Genomic DNA, 26,236 nt, shown 5'->3' with positions numbered 1-26,236 from the left:
GATGGTTCAACTGAATTTTGGAACTGCTATTTATGATTCATAACAGAAAACTGTATGTAGACGGTGAATATCATATTGTTAGGCTGCTCCAATGTGTCTCCATAATGTTCTGGATTATAAGGTGTAAAACCATTCAGCCCTAATGAAAGGCTACTTAATGTGTGATTGCAAGCAGCTCTTTTATAAAGGTTTTAAAATACAGCAGCAAACATTGTGTGAGAAATGGAAGTGTTCCAATATATTTATGAACTGAACATACATTTAAAAATCATAGAAGCATGCAGTCAAAAGACACTGCAACAAATTGTCACTTATTGTTTATAATGCATTGTTTATACTGAGATTGTGAAAGACTGTGAGAAAGAAGCTCCCCCCATACTATCCACTCAGTCATGGAGTTTTCTTCCCAATTATTACATTTCAGACCTATTTCTGGGAAATGACCTGTGGAGTGGAAGAGATTCCCCCTGGTATTATTAACAAGGAACATATCATATTTGGAAATATCCAGGAGATCTATGAATTTCATAACAAGTAAGTCATGAATGGCACACAGTTGAGTGTTAGGTCATTGGTGACCATTTTAAAGAATATCTTCAAGTGAAGTAACAGAGGGGGACAAGTGAGTAGGGAATTAGAGCAGAAAATGAAAAGACAATGTGTTTATAAGACAAACCTGCAAACCCTCCTGAACATGTCCTGAACTAGTAAATCAGAGACATAGAGAAATAGTCTAGAGAATGAGAGTTCCAACATCACTGTGGCAGTGTGTGAATCTGAGATCAGTTTTAAAATGATCCATAAATAACAAATTGCTAACAGTTTTTAAAAAAGTACCCTTGAAGTTGTCTAATTGTTACCAAAATCCAATTGTTTCATGAATGTCCATGTCCATATGCTGAGGCTGTTGAGCAAGTCATTTGATTGTTAACAATAGGTAGCAAGTGCTGGCTTTGTTAGAGATTCACAAAATACTGAGATTATTGAAAACAAAGAAAAGATAAACTTTTCAATACTCACAGTGGCACTAAGTGCATGCGCACAATGTTCATGAAGATCAGGGACCTGAGCGATCACCCAGTGTACACTAACCATCTTGGCAAAGGAACTGAGGGCATAACTGCTACGTTTGCAGATGACACAAAGATAGATAGAGGGACAGGTAGTGTTGAAGAAGCAAGAAGGCTGCAGAATGACTTAGACAAGCTGAGCGAGTGGGCAAAAAAAGTGGCAGATGAAATACAAGGTGGAAAAGTGTGAGGTTATGCACTTGGAAGAATAGAGACAAAGACTATTTTCTAAATGTGGAAAGGCTTCAGAAATCTGAAGAAGCGAAGAATTCAGGAGTCCAAGTTCAGGATTCTGGTTCAGTTGGCAGTTAGGAAGGCAGTCGAAAGTGTGGCGCTGGAAAAGCATAGCTGGTCAGGCAGCATCCGAGGAGCAGGAGAGTTGACATTTTGAGCAGAAGCTCTTCATCAGGAATGTAGGGGGGATGGGGGTGTGGGGCTGAGAGAAAATTGGGAAGGAGGTGGGGCTGGGGGCATAGGTAGCTGTGAATGCAATAGGTTGATGAGGGTGGGGGGCGATGGTGATAGATCAGACCAGAGGGTGGAGCTGATAGGAAGGAAGATGGACAGGTAGGACAGTTCAAGAGGGTGGTGCTGAGTCGGAGGGTTGGATCTGGGTTAAGGTGGGGGGAGGGGAGATGAGGAAACTGGTGAAATCAACATTGTTTCTGTGTGGTTGGAGGGTGCCAACGCATAAGATGAGGCGTTCTTCTTCCAGACATTGGGTGGCTTGAATTTGGTGGTGGAGCAAGCCTAGGACTTGCATGTCCTTAGCAGAGTGGGAGAGGGAGGTGAAGTGGTCGGCCACAGGGTGGTGGGGTTGTTTAGTGTGTGCGTCCGTTTAATCAGTTTCCTGATGATGAGTTTACGCTTGAAATGTCGATTCTCCTGCTCCTCGGATGCTGCCTGATCGGCTGTGCTTTTCCAGCACCACACATTTTGACTCTGAACTCCAGCATCTACTGTCCTCGTGTTCTCCTACTTAGGAAGGCAAGCGCAATGTTAGCATTAATTTCAAGAAGGAGAAAGTGAGGACTGCAGATGCTGGAGATCAGAGCTGAAAGTGTGTTGCTGGAAAAGCGCAGCAGGTCAGGCAGCATCCAAGGAGCAGGAGAATCGATGTTTCGGGCATGAGCCCTTCTTCAGGAATGAGGAAAGTGTGTCTAGCAGGCTAAGATAAAAGGTAGGGAGGAGGGACTTGGGGGAGGGGCGTTGGAAATGTGATAGGTGGAAGGAGGTCAAGGTGAGGGTGATAGGACAGAGTGGGGGTGGGGGAGGAGAGGTCAGGAAGAATTTCAAGAAGGCTAGAATACAAGGGCAGAGATGTACTGCTGAGGCTGTATAAGGCTCTGGTCAGATATTCATTTGGAATACTGTGAGCAGCTTTGGGCCTCATATCTCAGAAAGGATGTGTTCACATTGGAGGGTTTCCAAATGAGGTTTACAAGGATGAAGGGCTTGACAAATGAGAACCGTGGGTGTGTGCTCAGTGGAATTTGGAAGATTGAGGGGCAATCTGATTGAAAATTTTAGAATACTGAGAGGCCTGTATAGAGTGAACATGGAGAATAATAGGTGTAGCTAGGACCCAACAACACAGACTCAGATTGAAGGGATGCCACTTTAGAACTGAGATGAGGAACAATTTCTTGAGCCAGGGGGTAAGTAATCTGTGGAACTTATTGCCGCAGAGGGCTATGGAGGCTATGTCATCGAGTGTATTTAAGACAGAGATAGCTCGGTTTTTGGTTGTTAAAGAGATCAAGCGTTATGGAGTGAAGGCAGGAGAATGGAATTTTGAAACATAATTTAATGGTGAGCAGGCTTGATGGGCCAAATGGACCAATTCTGCTCTGATTTCTTATGATCTTATTGTCAATAACAGTTCTTGGAACTGTTCAAGCAGTGAGAAATGGAAATATTAGTAGCCCATCAAATTCACTGTCTATGAATTTCTGTGAAACGAAACAAAGTCAGAAGTTCCTATATACTCACTTACCCAAGGGCTTTACTCATCCCCTCTTAGTTTAAGCCTCCTTACTTGCAGAATAGAACTGAGGGAGATAATGATTGGAAGCAGCATGGAAGATCCTCTGTTGTCATTGACTTTAATGATGACATTGCAGATCATAAAGAAGCTGATGATGGGGAGAAGGCCGTGATTAAGATTCTGTATAAGTTTTTTTAATGTCCTCAGCCTCTTAATGTCACCCTTTATATCACTTGCTTTCTCATTTTCCTGTATTACAGAAGCAAAGGTTGCATGCTTGTCAGCAATAGGGGATGAACTTGTCAGCTGCTATAGCCAGTCATTCAAATCCTGGTGAAATGCAGGCCTCTGTGTCTCCAGGCTTTCAGCATCTGACAGCTTCAATAAGAGTAGTTAACATTGGAAACTCCCCATTCTGGGGTGGCAGAAGTAGATCAATATCTATCTAATTTTTCCAGTGAAATGAGGATATTTGCTTAGGAAAGGTGTCCTGAGGAGCTCTGGCTAGTTCAACATTTGAGCTGGATTGCATTTTAGATATGTGGTGTACATTAAAATTCCTTGGAATTCTGAACCTACTTTAAAAACATCAACAAACCATTCCTTCTTTGTAGGCTGAATTCAACATTCATTTCGGTGCAGCCATCTCAAAGATTCCAATGTCATGGACTTGCTCCAGGACATAACAAATTTACAAGCGGAAAAACTGTCATGCAGACCGAAAATTTACCAGGGCTGATCCCCAAAGTATGTTAAATTATCAAAGCTTAGCTGGGTACTGGAAGAGATATCTCTACGAACCTCAGCACTCCAAATTCTGAAATAAAAGTTGGCTGTGAATCGCCACTGTGGTTAAGCTGTCTGCCAAACTCATAGCCCATGTATATGCATAAGTAAATTCATTAACCAGCTGTAACAATTATCCCACTGAATTCTGCTGCCACTTGTTGCTTCAGTCTGTAATTACTCAAGATGATTGAATTCTTGAAGCTGTCACTTGCTATGGGAGAACTGACCAACCCAAAAACAACGTTATAAGTTAACGCTCTAACAATTGGTTTGTTCCCTCATTATGGAACACTCCTGGTATAGCACAACTAGTAAAGTTGGCAGCAAAACCATGGTCAACAGCATGAACGTGTTTCAACTTTCAGAGACAGATTATTAACCTCAGGTCATACTTGTAATTTGTAAAGACATGAACAACACAAGGTTATTCCATTACCTTTCCCAGTTTTAGTGGATAATTTTTTCAAGAAGTTAGTTTCTCAAATTAATTTCTGATGTGAATGATACTCTGATCAGAAACAGAATTAGGTGCATAAGAAATGTAGACATACAAGAGCACAGATCCAGAAGGACATTGTAATTAATATATAATTCAAACTGTCTCACCTTTTCAGTATCTTTCTGAAAGAATTAGAGAAGTATGAACAGCTGCCAGAAGATGTAGGACACTGTTTTGTCACTTGGGTGAGTAAATACTTATATGAATGATCTTAGAAGTATAATGATTACAGACTTCTGCTGATGATGTATTTTGGAATATCAGTTGGAATCTGGAAGAAAGAGCTGAAGAAACTCAGAAAAATGGCATGCACCAGGTCCTGATGACTTCAGTTCTGAAGAAGAGTTGAAATGAACTCGAAATGTTAACTCTGTTTTTCTCTCTCCACAAATGCTGCCAGACCTGCTGAGTTTCTCCAGCATTCTCTGTGTTTGTTTCAGATTTCCAGCATCTGCAATATTTCACTTTAAACTGAATGGAATCTCCCAGTCCAAACCAGAGCTTTTAGGAAGATGGACACGAATCCTAATTAAGCAGAAAAAATATCAGTTTTTCAGCAGTGAGTTACAATTTTGCTATGAAGTTCTCAGAACGTTTCAGGTGGGATTTTTTTTCCTCTCTTGCATTAATTAGAACGCAGTGAATACTCTCTGATGAATACAAGCTTCTTGAGTTACTTGGCCCCTCCATAACCAAGACACTTACAATGTAAGAGGTGAAGCCTACTCGGTCCAACCAGCTCATGAGACATCTTGTCAGATGTCGTCTAGCTTGTAGTTCTTAAATGCTAATAGTGTAAGGGATAAAGCCTCATAAGTTCATCAAGCCTGCCAGAGTGAAGTAGCCACACTATCAGCCACCAACAAGTCTTACAAGGTTCAGAAAAAGGTGGATTAAGATGAAAGGAATAGTGGGGAATGGAATACAAAAGGATGTGATTGCAAGGGCACTGGAAGGACCCTGGGGAATGGAGGGAGGAAACTGAGATATAAAGTGATATGGATAAGGGGGCAAAAAAGGTAGGAGCTGCATTTTTAGGGTGGGGAACAGAAAAGGCAGTTAGTTGTTCGGGGGAGGGATAAAGAGCAAATGAATTGAATAAGGGGTGGGGAAAGGCTGAGGTGATCAGATCTGGTTGGGACTAGGATCGGGGAAGTGCAAGAATATCAAGTAAGAGAATGAGAGGGCCACTAGTCACTGGGGGGATTAAAGAAGGGCAGAGAGGATGCCAAAGCCCAGTGGGTCCAGTGCAGCCAGTCCAGGGAGTTGCAGGAACACAGTCAGGGACTGTGCAGGTTTCAGTCAGGGATATGGTCCCGCATTGAGCAGGTCTGTCCAGCCAAGTTACTGAAGGAGATGAGAGCACAGTCAGGTCAGGGATTCCAGACTCGAAACATCAAATTGGGAGAGGATTATCAGGGAGCCACTACTGCAGGAGACAAAACAGGGGAATTTAACAGTAGGGAGGGAAGCTTAATGCTGGGAGGCAGAGTCATAGAGTCATATAGATGTACAGCATGGAAACATATCCAACCCGTCCATGCCAACCAGATATCCCAACCAAATCTAATCCCACCTGCCAGCACCCAGCCCATATTCCCTTCAAACCCGTCCTATTCATATACCCATCCAAATGCCTTTTAAATGTTGCAATTGTACCAGCCTCCACCACCACATCCTCTGGCAGCTAATTCTATACACATACCACCCTCTGCATAAAAAAGTTGCACCTTAGGTCTCTTTTATATCTTTCCCCTCTCACCCTAAACCTATGGCCTCTAGTTCTGGACTCCCCCACCTCAGGGAAAAGACTTTGTCTATTTATCCTATCCATGCCCCTCATAATTTTGTAAACCTCTATAAGGTCACCCCTCAGCCTCCAACGCTCCAGGGAAAACAGCCCCAGCCTGTTCAGCCTCTCCCTGTAGCATAAATCCTCCAACCCTGGCAACATCCTTGTAAATCTTTTCTGAACCCTTTCAAGTTTCACAACATCTTTCCGATAGAAAGGAGACCAGAATTGCACACAAAATTCCATCAGTGGCCTAACCAATGTCCTGTACAGCACAACATGACGTCCCAACTCCTGTACTCAATACTCTGACCAATAAAGGAAAGCATATCAAACGCCTTCTTCACTACCCTATCCATCTGCGACTCTACTTTCAAGGAGCTATGAACCTGCACTCCAAGGTCTCTTTTTTCAGCAACACTCCCTAGGACCTTATCATTAAGTGTATAAATCCTGTTAAGATTTGCTTTCCCAAAATGCAGCACATCATATTTATCTAAATTAAACTCCATCTGCCACTTCTCAGCCCATTGGCCCATCTGAGGGGATTATAACAGTGAGGGAGGGGGCTACTCAGTGTTGAAGGGGTGGGAGGAGAGATGATAGAGCATAGGATTGTAAGGGATCATGTGGAGGGAGGAGGGGGAAGTTATTGACAATTAGCTGCAACCTGGTTTCCTGGGGCAGACAGTGAACTACAAACCATAACATGTTCACTTCAGATACCAGAGGCTTGTAGTAAGGTGGGCCAATGGAGACTTAGATAAACAGGTTGGATGGGTTTGAGGTCTATGTTGTTGATAAAGAGAGCTACCAGGAAGGAGATGATAATGTTTGAGAGTTGGCTGATACCAAGAAGTGGAGCCTCAAACTGTCTGCCCAAGGAGTGGGTATTGGTATTGTTCCCTCCATCAACGTTTAAACGTGCAATGGAACTGAAAATGGCTGCAACCAAACATAGTGAGGTTGAGGGTCAGTGCTGCCACCTGTGAAGGATGGGCTTGCCAGTTAAAGCATGCATGGCCCTTCAAAGGGCAAACACCAGCAGAGACACGAAGGTGAAATACACTGGTGAGCTCAGCAGTCTGTGTGGCCCTCAGACATTAGCCTATTGTGTGAAGTCCACTCCTGTAACCAAGCTCTCATGAAAACTTCATTCGGACTAATGGCTGAGTCCCACTAATGTTTGTGCTATAAAAGCAACATCTGTGCATCTGGAAAGATGGAGTCAATTCACAGGACGCTGCAAATCCCCCATTGTCTGTTCGTGGTACAGTAGCTACTGGGCACCTCAGGTCATGGAACATTGTCGAGGGATAAGGATCATTGGCTTCAATACCTCAAAGTTTGTATTTCTGGCTACACAGAAACTTAGGCAAACAGATAAATATGAATGAACATATATTTAGAAATTAAGAATGTATTTACTTATGCCATTAATAGGTCCTCAAAAGTTCTTTTTCCTCTCCCTCCCATTATGTCCTCAGTGTAGTCCCTGTATTAGCAGCTAGAGTGGAGAGAACCTTCCCCACACTGGTGTCCATTGGCCTTGGACCTCCAGTTGGCCAATCTTGCAGGTATTTGTGTCTGTAAGGGCCTAGATATGCTGCATGTGCCCTTGCCAGAGGCAAGTGTGCCCCCTTTGGCCTAGAATCAAAGTAGGGTAGAGATTGCCTGGCAGGATAGAGGTGACGAGCCTGACTACTTCTGGATTGCCAAAAGAGGAAGTTTCTGAAGGACTGTGTAGTTCCTTCTCTAGCTGGGCACCTGCTGACACCATCCATTCCCCCTGTGAGGAAGGGGTACCCAGAGTGAGGTCAAGGTCCCCCATTATTCTATTGCCTTGCAGTTGGTGCTGGACCCCCAGAGCAATGGGGTACAGAACTAGTTGGATATCCAGCAGATTCTGAGAGACCTGGACCTGTTACTGTGTAAGAGACAGTAACACTGTGGTGCAGGGAGTAGTTGCGGTGGAGTGACAGACATTGATTACACGTGAGCAATCTAATGGAGATATCTGGTGTCCAATTATGTGTGTTACAGTCATCAATAGTGGCAACCTTACAATGCTAACTTATACTCACAGTTTTAAGAAGCTTTGAGTAAACAGTGGTATGTACCAAAGGTTCTGAGGAAGCATTTTAAAGGAGAAGGTCGACAAAGCAGGAGGTTGGGCTCTTGAGTACAATGACTTAGAGGTGGCATGAGGTGCTGGGGTGGAAACTAGAGGAAGGGGGAGTCCAGTGCTGAGCTAGGAGTGTTTTACAGGAGGTTTGTCCCAGTGGCTTAGTAAAAGGGAGGCAGTCACTCAGATAGTCTCCAATGTCTTGATGAAGAAATCCAGGAACTCCTCAAACATTGTTGGAAGGTGATGGGGATTAGTGAAAGTGGTTTAAAAAACAGTTTATAATTGTGAAGAGAAGCTCGGTGTAATTTTTTGAGTTATCAGATGATCCTGGAATACTGAGCAGTAACAGATGAGAGCAGGAACAACCAGTGCTTTGTACAGTCCAGCCAGACTTGTTGATGGATGCCTAAACCAGTTGTTTTGCCATCACCTCTCAAGCTCATATCCGTTGAACCTAATGGAGTGCAGTACCCAGGGAAAGATGAGGTGAGAGGCAGTAATGTTCTTAGTCAGGACTAGTCTATCAAAAGTGGTGATGAATTAGCCGTTGTGTAATACATTAGTTGCAGAATTGTTTTTGCGAAAAGAAGGCTACTGATCAGACAGCTTGAATTTTGAAAGCGCAGTTGTAAGTAAATTGGGATATTGTTTGTTTTGTGGTGCAAACACAGCAAAGTGTCAGTTTGGGGCATGGATGAGCATGTGACTTGAGCATGATACAAGTAATCAATCAGATATGGAGTCATCTGTGATTAATGTGATAGGACAAGCAAGACCATATAAAGATGGCAAGATTAAGGAACTGGCCATTAAATGGCTTGGGGTGTTTACAGAGCAAAAGTGATTTAGCGAGGACAGGAAAGCAGTAATTACAGGAGAGAGAAAGCAGGACAAGATCAAACAGAGATTGAAATTCCTGAAGATTAAAAGCCATTTGGTGCAGAAGTTGAAGAGCAAAGCAATGAGGATGGCAGTGAAAAACTATTTATTGTACTGGGGGTAGACTGTGGAGAATGACTTTAAAAGTAAAATAAAAACAACAAAATGCTGCGGATGCTGGAAATCTGAAACAAAAAAACAAAATTGCTGGAAGAATTCAGCAGGTCTGGCAGCATCTTTGGAGAGAGAAACAATGTTTCAAGTCCAGTTTGACTCTTATTCAGAACCGAACTGCAGTACCAGCCACAATTATTGTACTTCATAGTAGGTACAATTCCAACTGTTGTGGTATTCTCCCTCTTAAATTCAGTTTTGTTCGGGCTGCTTGGGGTCATACCCAATCAAATGCTGCCTTGACCTGAAGGGAAGTCAGATCACACCACATGTCTGGAGTTTAACTGCTTGTCCATGCTTGTACCAAGGCTGTATTGAGGTGAGGAGTTGAATGACCCTGACAGAAGCCAAACTAAATATCAGTGAAAAGGAATTATTGAGCAAGTGCTGATTGACACCTTCCTTCACAATGTGGTGCATATAAAATCTTAATGGTGTATTAGTCTCTGTTACCAAAATCTAATTTGTTGTTTGATTTTATTTCTGCACAGGCAGACAAATTCCAAATGTATGTCTCATACTGCAAAAACAAACCTGACTCGAGCCAGCTAATCTTAGAGCATGCCGGTGCCTTTTTTGATGTAAGTAGGCTCAATTTTTTGTTCCCCAAACTAAGAATTGTTTTGGTTTACACAATAGTTTTAACCATCCATGTTACATTAAACACTGAAGGATGGTTTTGACAAAAGCCAATATTTGGCGTTGTTCAAAATACAGTTCTGTTTGTGTACATTGGTGGTATCATTCTTCAGCAATAGTATCTGTCAAAATCATATTTGTGATTCTGTTCAAGTTAAAATAATTAACATTTTAAGATCTTTTATTTGCATTTTGTAAAATATTGCCAATTCTTGTATTTACCTGTTTCTGTGATTTCTGGCTTCATGTTCCTTCATGTTTGTGAAGAGTGTTCAAGGCTGAACACATTCCTGAAAGCAAAATTATTCAATGAATCCTCTCACATTTAAGGGAGCAGGCTGAAGTGCTGAGTATTTTTTGCTTACTTTATATTTTGTATTATGTTATGAGCTCAAAGTTGTTTATTTTTTCAAGTATCTTATTGGTACTAATCTGTGTTCAGGAACACATTGTATATTGGTATCTCCCACTGCTGGTATTTAGCTACCGTTGAGGATGTTTTGTTTTTCAGCAGACTATAGAAGGCACTTTGCATTTGTTAAGCAAGCCATGCTAATGAATTGCTGTCCAGCCTGCCCCAAACAGAATGGGTCACAACTATTTACTCCAGGCTTCATTAAGGAGCCACGGGCCAACTTCCTACCTGATGGACGGGAGTTGGGAAAGAAGCCATTCATCATCTGCAAAAAAACTAAGTTTGCCCTTTCTGTGTGCCTACAGTTAGGTAATAACAGAAGAGTAGAATCTTAAAATGTCCTTTAGGGCCTTATTGGAGCAATTTGGCTCCTGTTGTGTCTCATGCTTGGACATATTACAACCTTCAGTGCACATGAGCCAGACTAAACTCATATGCAGGCCAGATATTTTAAAAACCTAAAAGTGGTAATATATTTCATTAAGTTAATAATGCAGCATTGATCCTTAAGTTGCAAAGTTGTAAGAAATAGAGGCAGGAATACACCATGTAGCTCATCAAACCTGCACCATCAATTACTTTGTCCTTGACTCTATTTCTTTTATCCATGCCCTATAATTATTGACTGCATAATGTAGTTCAAATTATGGCCTTTACAGCCTTAAATATATTCACAAACTCATCCATAACAGCTGTCTGAAGTAGAGAACCTGAAAAATTCACAATTCTCTAAGAAATTAAGTTACTCCTCATCACCTAATTAATAAATGAAACTAATGTGAACCTGTGTATTCTAGTTTTAAGGGTATCTCAGCATCTCAATTCCCCTCAAAATTTATATGTTTCTATAAGGCTGTCATGATTGAAACAATGTCAGCAGGTGAATCTCATAGAATATGAGATCCCTGATTGGGCCTGTTAACCTGGTCCAATCAGGGATCCCAGTCTGTCAGATATAAACAGGAATGTATCTTCCTGGTGGTGGAAATTGAATAAAGATTCGTACACCTTGTGTCTTTCACTGTGTCTCACACCTACACACACACACACACACACACACGCACACACACACACAATGGGTTGCTGGGAGAATAAAAAGAAAAAAAAAGAAAAAAAAAACAGGAATGTCACAGGTTCTGTTCACGCTAGAAGCTGGCTCTGAACTAGCTAAGTCAGTTTCTTATAAATAAAGGGTTGACTTAGTGATGGGATACTGCCTCTGTGGAGTTATTTGAAAGGCCACTTCTTATTGTGCTAATTTCTAATGTGCACAAACTACCTACTCAAACTTTCATCATAAGACAACTTTTTCATTTCAGGTATTAATACTGTGTACCTTCTCTGAACGGTATTCAATGCAAATTTTTTTTATTTCTTGAAAAAGGAGACCTAAACTGGGCACAATATTCTAAATGGGATCTCACTAATGTTGTCGCAAGGCTTCCCAACTTTCATAATGCACTTCCCTTGCAAACAAGGCCATTCCATTTGCCTTCCTTATAACTTGCTTTATCTTCATGGCAACATTTTGTGATCTATGTGTAAGGATATCCAGATAAGGATCTGTGTTGCATTATTATTAAGCTTTTTTCCATTTAAGTAATATTCTGCTTTTCTATTCCTCCCACCAAAGTAAAATCTTTATATTTTCCAACATTATTTTGCTATATTTCTGTCCACTCACTTAATGTATATATGTTCCTTTATAGACTCTGTGTATTCGCCTCGCAATTTGTCATTCCCTTGTCTTTTTATCAGCAGCATGTTTGGTTGCAATGCACTGAATCCCTTCACGCAAGTCATTAATGCAGATTATAAGCAGTTGAGTCTCAGTACTGTCCTCCTGACACTCTGCTAATTACAGTTCGCCTTGTTCCGCTATTAAAGCCCTTACCTCACTTTCTGAGAAATAATGTCTGTCTTATCTAATTGCTTCAATTTTAGATATTTTTATGTGATATTCCTGTCTGATTTTGTAAGTTTACTCTCATAATCCTCAGTATTCCTCTTTCCTAGCAGTCTTTTATTGGTTTTTAACAATTGCCCAAATTGCAGCATACCACTGCTCTTTGCAAGAGTATGAAACTTTTCTTTCAATTTGATGCCATCCTTATCTCCCTTAACCTTGATTATTCATCTTTCTCATGGGGTATTTCTAAATGGACTATATATTTGTTGAGAATTATGAATTACCTCCTTTAATGCCTTCATTGCTTATTTACTATTCTAGTCTTCAATTTCCTGTTGTCTTGAATAAAATCATCAACTTCATTCACGAATTGTTAGTGCCATGAAATATTACATTTATTTAAGCATCATAGATCTGAGTAGAATCATCATTCTGTATTGTATAATTCTGTTTTTCAGGAAATTCAACAAAGACATGGTTTGGCCAATTCCATTTCATCCTACCTAATTAAACCTGTTCAGAGAATCACTAAGTACCAGCTCCTACTGAAGGTATGTAAAGCTTCCAGTATTTTTTTCATGGCACATCCAATGGATTCAGCCAAACAGCTGCTTAAGAGGAATGCCTTTCTCCATAGAATTATAAAACTGACAGTAGTCTAGAGCAATGTGTTTCAGGCCTTTATCCAAACCTTATAGTGGAATTCCACTTTCCCATCATGTCCTTCATAACCTTTTCCAGCTGCCAAGTGTCATAGTTTTGGGCTCTGTTTTTTTTTTCGCACAGCACGCTGCATTTCCTGATTTCACCTTGTACCAGACTGACAGTATTCTGAAATTGTTCCAAAATTACAGCCAGACCACTGCAAGACAGTATTATCTCTGTTTTAAGCAGTTTGTGTACAGTTCTGTGGGTTGGTGTGTTGGAGCTGGGCTGGAAGTCATTGGTTAAAAGCAGACATCATTCACACCCACTGGTAGGCAACAAAAACAGACAGTGAACCCTGGAAAGAATGTGACTAGGGAGTGGGGGACCACAGTTTCCAAAACAGAAATGAGAAAAGATTTCCCAGCTGTACATGCCTTAAATCCTTCGCTTTCTCCATGAGTAACAAATAGGACTTCAGTGACTCTGTTTAGTTTATTAAAATCTTAGAAATTGCTCAACCTGATTTATTAAGAAGATGAAGGGAGGTAAGAAACCATTGGGTAATGACCTGTTTTTAATTTGATATATAGTATCTTTAACATTTCTGCCTTTAGGAACTTTTAACCTGCTGTGAAGAAGGCAAAGGTGAATTAAAGGATGGTCTTGAAGTGATGCTTAGTGTACCCAAGAGAGCCAATGATGCTATGCATGTCAGCATGCTGGAGGGTAAGATGATAAAAAACAGTAACTTTGTGGCCAGTACCACTGAAGTTAGATCTCGTACAGTTTGTCAACAATGAAAATTTGTGCTTTTATAGTGCGTTTTGAATAGTTCACTTTCTTGAAAGTCCACGTTCGTAGCACCTACAGGAACATACTGTATAATTATCACAGATAGCAAACAGTTATTTTAATGTACGCAGTTGGTGTACTCATGGATGTAAATTGCTTTGTCCAATGTATATAATAACCTACAGTTTATTTTTTCAGGACCAATCTTTTGGGTCTGACCTAAAAGGTTCAGAGGGGAGATGTTTGATAAAATTCAATGGCTAGTGCAGGGATCTCAGTGCATAGTTCCTTACTACTCAATGGTTGTGATGCAGGCAAAACTGAACTTGCTTATTTTTACAATTACACTGAGCAGCTCAATGGTAGGTGCACTGCTGAGTGGCTACACACTGAGCAAGAGGCCCAACCTTGAGCGTGGCTAATACCAGTCAAAGCTAGTCTTCATGTTTAAAGGTGATTCACTTCAGCAAGCCATTCAACTGGCTGTCAGTGATACCAAGAGCAGAGTAATAGAGCAGTAGACTGCAGAGAGGATTCACTGGATTTCACCTGTAGTATTGGATGTCTGTGTGCAAGAGGTAGAAAGGGGACCACAAAGCTCTCTGCGAAGGTACTATGGGCAGATAGTCACAAACATTAATCTCTGCTGCCTGACACTGAGAACCCACGCAAACTACTAAAAAAGATTCAGTGCCCTCATCTGAATTGGTCGCAATCCGTGAATGCATGTTCAAGTGCCAATCACATCTCCAATCTCTAACACTGTTCAGAGCCCCACATCCTATCACTTACCCATTCGCCAATCTCTAACTGTTGAGAATCATATTTGACATTCATATGTTCCACCACAACTACTCACCTACCACTTTTGCAAGTCTTCTATCTGAATCTTACATTTTCCACATTCTACCAGCTTTTCAGCACATCACCCAAACACATTGTAATATGATCCTGCTCCCTTACAGGTCTCCAGACCACATAGCAAAAGGGCACACCAACAAATCGATGGAAGACAAGAATGGCTGCAACTCCTTACCTCTGGGAGGAGATTGCACTTGACACTATTGGTGCGGGTATTACAGACATTGTGATGACCAGTTTCACTGATGTCATCCAGGACAATGATATTTTCCTGCCTTATACATTTTCTGAACCTCTTCACCCTCATCCTGCAGTCCTGTATGATGTATAAGCTGCTGATGATATAACCACACAATTCTTAGTTTCCTGTTCACACCCCCATTCTCATCCCAGTTCTCCTCTTGTGCATTTACACTTTCAAATACCCAAGAATTGCTTGATTAAAGCCAAAATACTATGGATGCTGAAAATCTAACACAGATGACTCTGGAGAAATTCAGCAAGTCTGGCGGTATCTGTCGTGCAGTCTTCAGTTCTGAACAGGAGTCATATCAGATTTGAAACATTCAGTCTGTTTCTCCCTCTCCACTAATGCTGTCAGATCTGCTGAATTGCTCCAGCATTCTTACTGATTTATCAAGAACTACTGCCAGGCCAGGTAATGCTGCTCGAAGCCGAAAGACTGGAGGAAGACCTCGACACAATTAAGAACCACTGTCACTTGATCTGACACTCACAATCACCAACTCAGATACTAATAACTACCTGAAGCTTAGAGGGTGTATAGAGGTGATAAGGTACAGAAAGTAAGTTCTGGACAAAATTAGACTGCAGCCAGACCAGACTGGTAGGTTAACGCATGAGTCAGCTCCCTGGAGGATGCAATCGCAGGTGAGTTTCACTGCACAAGATTCAAATGAGGACTTCAGGGAAGCCCTTTAATGGAAAAAGCTGATAAGCATACACAGAGAGACTCTGAGTACACCAGGAGATGTGCCATTGTCACCATCAAACAACAAGTGGAAGTCTGGCTTTAACTTGTCAAGGCTCCTTCATCAGCACCTTCCAAACTTATGACCTCTGCCATCGAGAAGAACAAGCAGCAGGCACGTGGGAATACTAGAATCGGCAAGTTCTGCTCCAAGACTCTCACCATCTTGACATGGAACTATTTCGCTGTTCCTTAACTGATGCTAGGTCAAAGTCCTGTGACTTTCTGCCCAGCACACTATAGACATACCTACACCTCAGCAACTGCTACAATTGAAGAAGGCAACTCAGCACCACTTCCTTAGGAGCAATTAGGGTTAGGTAATAAATTACAGACCTTACCGTTAATGTCAACATCTCAAGAACCTCGACACAGGGTTTCTTTCAGAGCTAGAACCTATTCTTCTCAAATCAAAAGTGATGGTCAGCTCTGAGAGACAGCCTTGCTGCAGAATCTAGTCAATATCTTCAGCCACTAGGGTTGCACTAAGTAGGAGCACTAAGTCACCCATAAGACAGGCACTGAATCAGATTGAATTTTGTGTGGATTATTGGAACAGTTGATGGATTAAATTTAGTATGGATTGGTTGCTTTGTGTTGGATTTTGTTTTGGGATTGTAGCCACAAGGATGTGGTGAAGGTCAGCAATCGAGGGCTGGTAACATGGGGCAATGTTGAGTAAAGGAATCTGGGAAATCCAAAGGAATTGGAGTGAGATGCCTAGCTATTGTTAGAACTCTGATATGTAGACTGTTTCCTCCTTTTCATGTCCTATGAAGCTATGGCAGTAATGAATATAATGTGAAGGATACAACAAACAAATACAAATCTTGCTCCAGTAAACGATGATGGACTCCATCCAAGCAATCCAGGCAAGGAATTCACTGCTTCAGGATTCTAATAGTTTGCTCCATGATGCTCCTAGTTGTAGCATAATTTTCATTGTGGAAACATGACTGTAGGCCATGTGAGGTTAGATGGCTGAAGGGAATCATTAGGCATTGTGATGTAAGGTATGTGATTTTTATATATTTTAATAAAATTTATTTTGGACTTTAGATTTTGAACTAGCGGTGTATGGGTTTTAATTTGTGTATATGAAGGAAATTAATGATTAACTTGTCAACATTTCTGGAGCCATAATTTATTTTCAAATCAATGTAAGAGACGGAATCCTGTGGTGGTAATGAGGATTTGGATGCATTGGTAGAGTTTTATGAATGGGCAGATTAAATGTTGAGGAGCATTAGATTGCTTTCTGTTTAGAAGCATCAGGATTTTATTTTTGTTTCAGGATATAGCTCATTGCTTGGAAAGCTTTTGAGTTCAGTTTGGAAAGGTCATGGGAAGTTAGATGTGTGAAGCAGTATCTTCTGAAGAAAGGAGATTGTTTAGACTTGTTGGGACATAGGTTACTTCATCACAAGTATTTTAGTTTGAAAGTTTCAGACCAGAAGTACTTGGTTAGAACCATGAAGATTTTATTTGAAGTTAGGACAGTGGGAACTCTAGATGTACGACTAATCAAGGAAGATGCTTCCAAACTCTCATGACCTAGAATTGAAAGAAACAGCAAGTTACGCCTATGGATCTGATAGAGAATGCAAACATTCATAAAATCCCCACAATGCAGAAAAAGGCCATTCAGCCCAACTAGTCCACACCAACCCTCTGAAGATCATCCCATCCACCTATCCTATCCCTGTAACCCTGCATATCCAATGGCTAATACAGCTAATCTACACATTTAGCATGGTCAGTCTACCTGATGTGCACATCTTCGGACTATAGGAAAAAACTGGAGTACTCTGCAGAAACCCATGCAGACACGGGAGAAAGTGCAAACTCCGCATAGACAGGCACACGAGACTGGAATTGAACCCAGGTCCCTGGCACTGTGAGGCAGCAGTGCTCACCACTGTGCCTCTCTATACTTGAATGGTGTAAAGCAATAGTGTTAGGATAGGTGGGGTTGTATTCTTACTGTGTGTTTCGAAGTATTTCAACTTGTGTTATATACAAGTAACATGGTTTATTCTATTTCATTTTCTTCTCTGTTAACAATAAAATTGAAGTTTATCACACAAAATGAAATCTACAGCATTGCATGCTTGTGTTTCAGTGAGAGACCACCTTTTTAAATAAAAAGAAAAATGAACTATGATCTTTCAGCCTGATTTCAATCTGGGATTTGACTTGTCTAGTAATAACATCATCTGGAATCATAACACAATATGTGCAGTGGAGAGGCCTTCTCACTAAGCATTCACTCTCTGTTGTGATCATTTGAAAATAGCTGGAGCAGGTGGCTTGAACAGCATGAAATGTGATTGCTTCCAGATTAGCAGGTATTCAACATGATGCTGTGAACACCGCTGCGCACAGCTTGCACATCCAGAGAGCAAGATCCCTTGTGGTTTCAGTACATCTCCCTATTGAGATGGCCATGTATGTGCAGTCAATAAAGCCCTGCAACCTGGAGAAGGCTGAAATCTTGACAGAGTTGTATATCTGCTTTTTCAGCTCCTCTTTGAGGAGCAGTCTTCTCTCCTATCGTACAGGACTTTGTAACCTCTTGGTTACAGAGGTGAACTGCAGTAAGTTGGCAATGTCATCAAAGGACCTGCTAAGGGCTGCAGTCACATTGATAGCCACTGGCAATCGCATTCTCAATCTGCATTGCAGCTGCAAGTATGGTTTCAAAATTTTGTGACCGTGGGGAAGCACAGCCACTATAGAGACTTTTCCTTCCTGGGCTGGAGGTACAAGAAGGGATGTTTAGGAACCCTGGGTTAGGTTAGACCTCCTGCTATGAGCTCTCCATCTCCTCTTCCTCCTTTCTCTATTAGGAGCTTCTCTTTTCTGTTGCCTCTGTTCCAACTCCATCTGTGTGATGCTGCAGCTATCTAAAAGGAACTGCCCCTATTACTGCCAAGACAGGAAGTTTTCAATTCCTTCCAAAGTTTGAGCACCACTCCCTATTGACTCAAGGACCTTCTGTCAAATTCTCCGACAAAAAATAATGATTTTGGAGCAGCAAAGAGATGGCCAGAAAATCATTACCTGAATATTCAGTTTTTTTAATGACAACCTTCCTCCTAGGAAGTGGAGTCCCTAATTTTGGCAGCCCGTGTTTAAACAGAGCATTAAAAGCTTTGGTGATGTTTGAAATGGAAGATCTCAATATCTAATCAGAGTTAGACAGTGGCTAACAGCATGCTCCTTCCACTCCCCTGTGTGCTTCTGTTGTGGCCCATCACCCTCCTTGGCACAGTGATCTATGTGGAACATCAGAAGGAGGTAATCCTTCACCACTTGATTTTTTTTTCCTTTCATAGCTCTGAAGCTATTGAGTAAAGCAATTGAGCCACATTTTGCAGCCCTGATCTGTAAACAAACTGACCCCATTTCCACAGATGGTGACTATTCAACACAATGTAGAAAGAACTATTATATGTTATTCAAAATTTCATTTAATCACCATTAACGGTAATAAATGTTATTAGAGACAGAAGCCATCACAATGCCATACATTAATTAAGATTGGAATTCATTGGTATTTAAAGCAAGAATAGCTGTCGGACTCTGCTCATCTATTAGCAAGCAAAAGAAGCTCAGTCATACAGATGACTGCTTTCCTGTGTCGTGCCAATCTTCACTGCATATTGATGAATTTGATCAAACTTAGGACTTATTATATAAACCTATTTCAAGATTGATTAAAGCTTATTATAAACTTTAGTCTGTTGCTACATCTTTGAAATCCATCACTTTTAAGTGCTGTTCAGCTTACGCTTTGTGACTTACATTATACCTTAGATTTGGAGAGCTACTTAATCACTTAAATAGCATTTTTAAATTGTAACTACACTAATTTGTTACAAACTATATATATATTTATTTAAATGCTTAAAATTTATAAGGCCAAGCCCATCAACCTATCAGCCTGATTGAAATAGCAGCCTCATTGAAATATTTAAATAAACCGTCCTTCTCTTGGGAACTCTTATTTGTGTAAGTCAACTTAGGTTTGGATTTGACATTTTTAACATTAGTATTTCTTTTCAACTAACCAAACTCTATCCATTTTTGATCGTATCTTTATTTTAATAATTCAAATCATAAATCTGTGTTAGTTAAAAAAAGATAACATTGCTACAAATTCCAAATTTAAATCGGTGTTATATTTTTTACTTGTATAGTTAAAATGTATCCATTTCTTACAATTTTATTATAGATCTAGTAAGTTTAGTCTTTATTAAACCTGACTTTCAATTAATTTGGTTTTCAAATTAATCTTTAATAAATATTTGCACAATACATGCATCTGGGCAATTTGGAGATATTGAGATTATGTAACAGTGGGACAAGCTACTATTCACTAGATTCCCTACAGTGTTGAAACAGGCCCTTTGACCCAACAAATCCACACCGACTCTCCGAAGAGCAACCCACCCAGACCCATTCTCCTACATTCACCCCTGACTAATGCACCTACATTACAGGCAATTTAGCGTGGCCAATTCACCTAACTGCACATCTTTGGACTGTTGGGAGGAAACCGGAGCACCCGGAGGAAACCCACGCAGGCACAGGGAGAATGTGCAAACTCCACACAGGCATTGACCGAGGTGGGAATTGAACCCAGGTCCCTGGCGCTGTGAGGCAGCAGTGCTAACCACTGAGCTACCGTGCCACTCCAAGCTATGTAATTATTATCAAGTTGAATTTTGTGCTGTGAATTACACAGAATAATGAATGATCTACCATGACTAAAGATCAGAATAAGCTCATTATTTGGAGCAGATCTGACCAAAAAACAGTCTTTCTAGATTAGATGCCAATGTAATTATTTTTGTTTTTCAATTCTTTCTGATATGATCAATAATATTGACATTTTTGTCTGCCGAAGTGTACATTTTTGACTTTGGTGGCATGTAAAAATCTTGTGCTACTTTCTGGCTGGAGTAAGACTGAACACAAAGGTAGATGGTCCTCATCACTACCTTCTCAAGGGCAATTAGGGATTGATGCTAAATGGCGGCCCAGCCAGTGATGCCCAGAAATAATTTTTTAAAATTCTCCTCTGTAATATCTACAAAATTCTTTGCTATTTCTAAGTAGTTTTTTTTCAGTATAGAATAAAAATCTAAATGGAGCTAAAATATTAATGAAAAACCTGCATAGTCCGACCCCAGGAAGACTAGTCTCTCAGACTAGCTGATTTGCTGACAACTGAAGTATTTTGACCTCTCAACAACTCAGTCTTGGTACTAACCAAAGGGACAGTCTGTAAGTGCTGGAAATGGGAACTATACAAAAAATGCCAGAAATCTCAGGTCCATCAGTGCCAGCATCTCCTAAAGAGGGCTTTTGAATTTCTGTCCTTGAAATGTGAAGAGCTTTTCTACTTCTGCTTTTCCTGGATCTGTTGTTTTGAGGCATTTTCTGCATTTTTTGCATTTCGAGCTATCTGACTCCTTTAACCTAAGTCCATGAGCAATAGGAGCATATTTGATTATTGGAGCACAAGTAGGCTATTTAGCTTATCAAATCTGCTCTGCCATTCAATGAGATCATTGCTGATCTGATTAAGCTCTGCTCCACCTTTTTGCCTTATCTTTGATTCCTTTACTGATTCAAATCTATCCATCTCAGCCTTGAATATTCATTTCCTGCCACTTTTCTCCCCATCTTTTCCTGCTCCTGAAACCTGGAAACCAGAGATAGCACCTCACTCAAGTAACAATTCTTCAAAATTAAGTTCAGATCGTGAATTTTGGCTGGCATTTAAACTCGTGGGGAAATGCCAAAAAAACCCAATGTGAATCCATACCCTCTGCATGTCAACCTTTGCCCTTAAATTTGCCATGCCGCTTCACCCAGTACCTGGCAACGAGGTGGTGAGGGAATCCACTATGAGTTGGGTTCTTTGCCATCACTTACTCTTCATTAGACCCGGACAGCAACAGGGAAATGGCTTGGACAAGCAGAGTCAGTATCAATTTGATAAGTGGAAGTGCAGTGTTCATGTCTGCATCGACATTAGAAAGTTAAAAATCATACAACACCAGGTTATAGTCTAACAGGTTTATTTGAAAGGTAAAAACAATGACTGCAGATGCTGAAAATCAAATACTGGATTAGTGGTGCTGGAAGAGCACAGCAGTTCAGGCAGCATCCAACGAGCAGCGAAATCAACGTTTCGGGCAAAAGCCCTTCATCAGGAATAAAGGCAGTGAGCCTGAAGCATGGAGAGATAAGCTAGAGGAGGGTGGGGGTGGGGAGAGAGTAGCACAGAGTACAATGGGTGAGTGGGGGAGGAGATGAAGGTGATAGGTCAAGGAGGAGAGGGTGGAGTGAATAGGTGGAAAAGAAGATAGGCAGGTCGGACAAGTCAAGGAGTTAGTAACTGAGCTGCAAGTTTGAAACTAGGATGAGGTGGGGGAAGGGGAAATGAGGAAGCTGTTGAAGTCCACATTGATGCCCTGGGGTTGAAGTGTTTCGAGGCGGAAGATGAGGCGTTCTTCCTCCAGTCGTCTGGTGGTGAGGGAGCGGCGGTGAAGGAGGCCCAGGACCTCCATGTCCTCGGCAGAGTGGGAGGGGGAGTTGAAATGTTGGGCCACGGGGCGGTTTGGTTGATTGGTGCGGGTGTCTCGGAGATGTTCCCTAAAGCGCTCTGCTAGGAGGCGCCCAGTCTCCCCAATGTAGAGGAGACCACATCGGGAGCAACGGATACAATAAATGATATTGGCGGATGTGCAGGTGAAACTTTGATGGATGTGGAAGGCTCCTTTAGGGCCTTGGATAGAGGTGAGGGAGGAGGTGTGGGCACAGGTTTTACAGTTCCTGCGGTGGCAGGGGAAAGTGCCAGAATGGGAGGGTGGGTCGTAGGGGGGTGTGGACCTGACCAGGTAGTCACGGAGGGAACGGTCTTTGCGGAAGGCGGAAAGGGGTGGGGAGGGAAATATATCCCTGGTGGTGGGGTCTTTTTGGAGGTGGCGGAAATGCCGACGGATGATTTGGTTGTTGCGAAGGTTGGTAGGGTGGAAGGTGAGCACCAGGGGCGTTCTGTCCTTGTTACGGTTGGAGGGGTGGGGTCTGAGGGCGGAGGTGCGGGATGTGGACGAGATGTGTTGGAGGGCATCTTTAACCACGTGGGAAGGGAAATTGCGGTCTCTAAAGAAGGAGGCCATCTGGTGTGTCCTATGGTGGAACTTGTCCTCCTGGGAGCAGATACGGCGGAGGCGGAGAAATTGGGAATCTTCCAGCACCACTAATCCAGGTTTATTTGAAAGCACTAGCTTTCAGAGTGCTGCTCCTTCATTAGGTGGTTGAGCAGCACTCCAAAAGCCAGTGCTTCCAAATAAAACTATTGGACGATAACCTATTGTTGTGTGATTTTTAGCTTTGTCTACCCCAGTCCAACACCAGCTCCTCCACATCATAGACACTAAAACATTGATGGGAAAAATGCTGAAATGCATCTATGTTTAATTTGAAATCGTTTTAGTGTCCGTGTACAGTACATGCAAAGTGAACACATTTAACGTTCAAATAATGGTCAAAGACAAGTTGCACTATATCATTGGTTCTTGCAAATAGAATATTGCCACTAAGTTGAGTTGCCAATAACTTAAAAAGAGTCAAGTTCTGACCAAAAGTGACCCATGACTGGTAAAACCTGCAGGGGTGCTGTAGCAGTCAGAGACAATCTCTTCATCATCCATCTTGTTCAGTATTACAATGGATTCTACTGAATGCACTGAAACATTCCTTTTTGATATACTGTGTTGACCACTCAGCTGGAGTGGCACCTTCACCATGTTGGTGTACATGCTGAGGCTGAAGCTGAATGACCCCGTTGCCTTCCTGAGAATATAGGAGGACCAGGGCCAATAGCAGAAGCAGCAGGACGTCAGTGCTGAGGCTGAGCAGCACCTGGCTCAGGGAGAGGTTGACGTTTCTGTCTCCTCAGGATGCATTGCAGCTGTGGAAGAGCCTGAACTTTTCGTGTTGATCCATTTCCTGGAAATGAGCGAGATACATGGCTATGAAGGTTCCATCTCCCCCAAGACACTTGACGCGGAGTTATACCAGCTCCTGGACCAAGACCTGAGGGCTGCAGGAGTGAGAGACCATCTTCTCCTGATGGCTGTGAAAGCCGCTTTGAATTTGTTTACAACTGGCTCCTTCCAGAGAGTGATAGGTGAGCTGTATGGATCTCTCAGTTGTGCACTACAACTGCCTCAGGACAATGACCAATGCCATCCGTGCAAGGTTACAAAGGTTTATTTCAATTCCCACGATGGGGTCAGTGCTGTAGCCTGGACAATGTGATTCAGAAACATAGCTGGCTTCTCCCAGGTGCAGGGTTCTATTGACTGAACCCAAATGGCACTCAGAGGGCTCTATCACACTAGGGCAGAATTTATCGACAGGAAGGGTTTCAGTCTGTTATGTTCAGGTAATCTGTAATCACTGTTACCACTTCCAGGAGCTGTGTGCCTGCTACCTTGGCCATTGCCATGACTCCTACATTGAGTCATAGAGTTGCACAGCACAGAAACAGACTCTTCAGTCCAACTCATCCGCGCCAACCAGATATCCTAAATTGATCTAGTCCCATTTGCCAGCATTTGGCCCATCTCCCTCTAAACTCTACCTATTCATATATCCATCCAGGTAGCTTTTAAATGTTACAATTGTACCGCCTCCTCTGGCAGCCTGTTCTATACATGCACCATCCTCTGGGAGCTATGGTTTGTAAATTTACAGATGACACCAAAAATGGAGGTAAATTTACAGAAGACACCAATAATGGAGTGAACAGTGAAGAAGGTTATCTCTGAGTACAATGGGCACTTGATCAGGTGGGCCAATGTGCTAAGGAGTGGCAAATGTAGTTTCATTTTGGTAAGGCAAACCAGTTAACGGTAGGTTTCTGTTGCTGAACAAAATGACTTAGGGATGCAGGTGCATAGTTCCTTGAAAGTTGAGTTACAGGTAGATAGGGTGGCGAAGAAAGCATTTGGCGTGCTTGCCTTCATTGGTCAGTACATTGAGTATCAGAGTTGGGACGTCATGTTGCGGCTGTATACGACATTAGTGAGGCCACTTTTAGGGTACTGTGTTCAAGGTCACTCTTTTACAGTAAGGTTGTTGTTAGACCTGAAAGGGTTCAGAAAAGATTTACAAGAATTTTGCTGGGATTAAAGGGCTTGAGGTATAGGGAAATAGGCAGGGTTTTTTTCCCCCCTGGAGCATTGTAGACTGAGAGGTGACATTACAGAAGCTTATAAAATCACGAGGGACCTGGATAGGATAAACAGCGAAAGTCTTTTTTCCCACTGTAAGGGAGTCCAAAACTATAGGTTTAAGGTGAGAGGGGAAAGATAACATTGTGGAGCACTCTCATGTACGTGGTACATTTGAGAGTCTAGATTCCTTACAAGGCTGGTTACTGAGGGAAAAGGACTACCCATTGTGACCATGGCTAATCACAGCACTGCATGACTGATGTGGAGTGCAGGTAAAAGGCTATCCATTATTTAACCAGAACAGAGCAGAGTATAAACCACTAAAGATGTGGTTCTACGTTTTGAACCAATCTGGGGGATGCTCCAGTATAGTCTGTACAGTGACTGCTGTCTCATCCTGGTGTACTGTGTTTGGTTGGAGCAGGTAATAAGACAATGGGCTGCATGCTAAAGAATTACGAGAACAGGAATAGTTTTCTGAGGAGGAGAGCAAGAACGTCGAGGAGGATGGTTTCCTTGTATATGACAGAGCTTTTTTTTATTTCAAAAATATATTTTATTCATAAAATAATTTGATGGTCTGTGCAGTTGGTCATGCCATACATACGTACACATTTACATACGGAGATCAGAATTTATCATTTTTATACACAGGTCTGTACATTTCTCAATCATATGTCCATATATTTAGCTGAGGCATCAGCAGAGCCCAAATGACTGCGTGGGCCCCCTGTTCTTCTTGGGCAGCCAGATATTACACGGTGGTCTTTCCCCACCGCGCCTTGGCGGCAGCTGCCCCAAACATCAGCGCGTCCCACAACACGTAGTCCTGGACTTTGGAATGTGCCAGTCTGCAACACTCAGTCAGGGTCAACTCCTTCAGCTGGAAGATTAACAGATTTCAGACCGCCCAGAGAGTGTCCTTCACCGAGTTGATGATTCTCCAGACACAGTTGATGTTCGTCTCGGTGTGCGTCACGGGGAACAGAACGTAGAGCATGGAGTCCCGTGTCACGGCGCTGCTTGGGATGAACCTCTCTAAACACCACTGCATTCCTCTCCAGACTTCTTCTGCGAAGGCACATTCCAGAAGGAGGTGTGTGACAGTCTCGTCCCCTCCACAGCCGCTTCGAGGGCAGCATATGGTGTGGCTGAGAGTCCGGGCATGCATAAAGGATCTCACAGACAGAGCCCTTCTCACCACCAGCTAAGCCATGTCTTGGTGCTTGTTGGAAAGTTCTGGCGATGAGGCATTCTGCCAAATGGCTTTGACAGTCTGCTCAGGGAACTGTTTGATAGGATCCGCCCTCTCCTTTTTCCGAAGGGTCCCAAGGACACTACGTGCTGACCACTTCCTGATGGACTTGTGGTCAAAGGTGTTTTTCTTCATAAACTTCTCCACG

The 26,236-nt window shown here is 42.1% G+C and overlaps 1 protein-coding gene across 6 annotated transcripts in view; it reads left to right on the top strand.

The window, feature by feature from the left end:
- Positions 1 to 26,236, top strand: part of kalrna (kalirin RhoGEF kinase a) — a 753,406-nt gene that overhangs the window by 477,879 nt on the left and 249,291 nt on the right. For all 6 annotated transcript variants that reach the window (XR_011961692.1, XR_011961693.1, XM_072579334.1 and 3 more), the window contains 5 exons: positions 425 to 534; positions 4,461 to 4,530; positions 9,810 to 9,899; positions 12,740 to 12,832; positions 13,544 to 13,655. Coding sequence is in view for 4 of the 6 variants with exons in the window: in XM_072579334.1 (XP_072435435.1) it covers positions 425 to 534; positions 4,461 to 4,530; positions 9,810 to 9,899; positions 12,740 to 12,832; positions 13,544 to 13,655 (475 nt within the window). In the remaining 2 variants the exon portion in view is untranslated. The remainder of the gene's footprint in view (positions 1 to 424; positions 535 to 4,460; positions 4,531 to 9,809; positions 9,900 to 12,739; positions 12,833 to 13,543; positions 13,656 to 26,236) is intronic.

Source organism: Chiloscyllium punctatum, chromosome 10 (genome assembly GCF_047496795.1).
Source record: "Chiloscyllium punctatum isolate Juve2018m chromosome 10, sChiPun1.3, whole genome shotgun sequence".
Taxonomy (NCBI): Eukaryota; Metazoa; Chordata; class Chondrichthyes; order Orectolobiformes; family Hemiscylliidae; genus Chiloscyllium; species Chiloscyllium punctatum.
The sequence above is the reverse complement of the archived record's forward strand: the minus strand, read 5'-3'. Positions and strand labels throughout refer to the sequence as shown.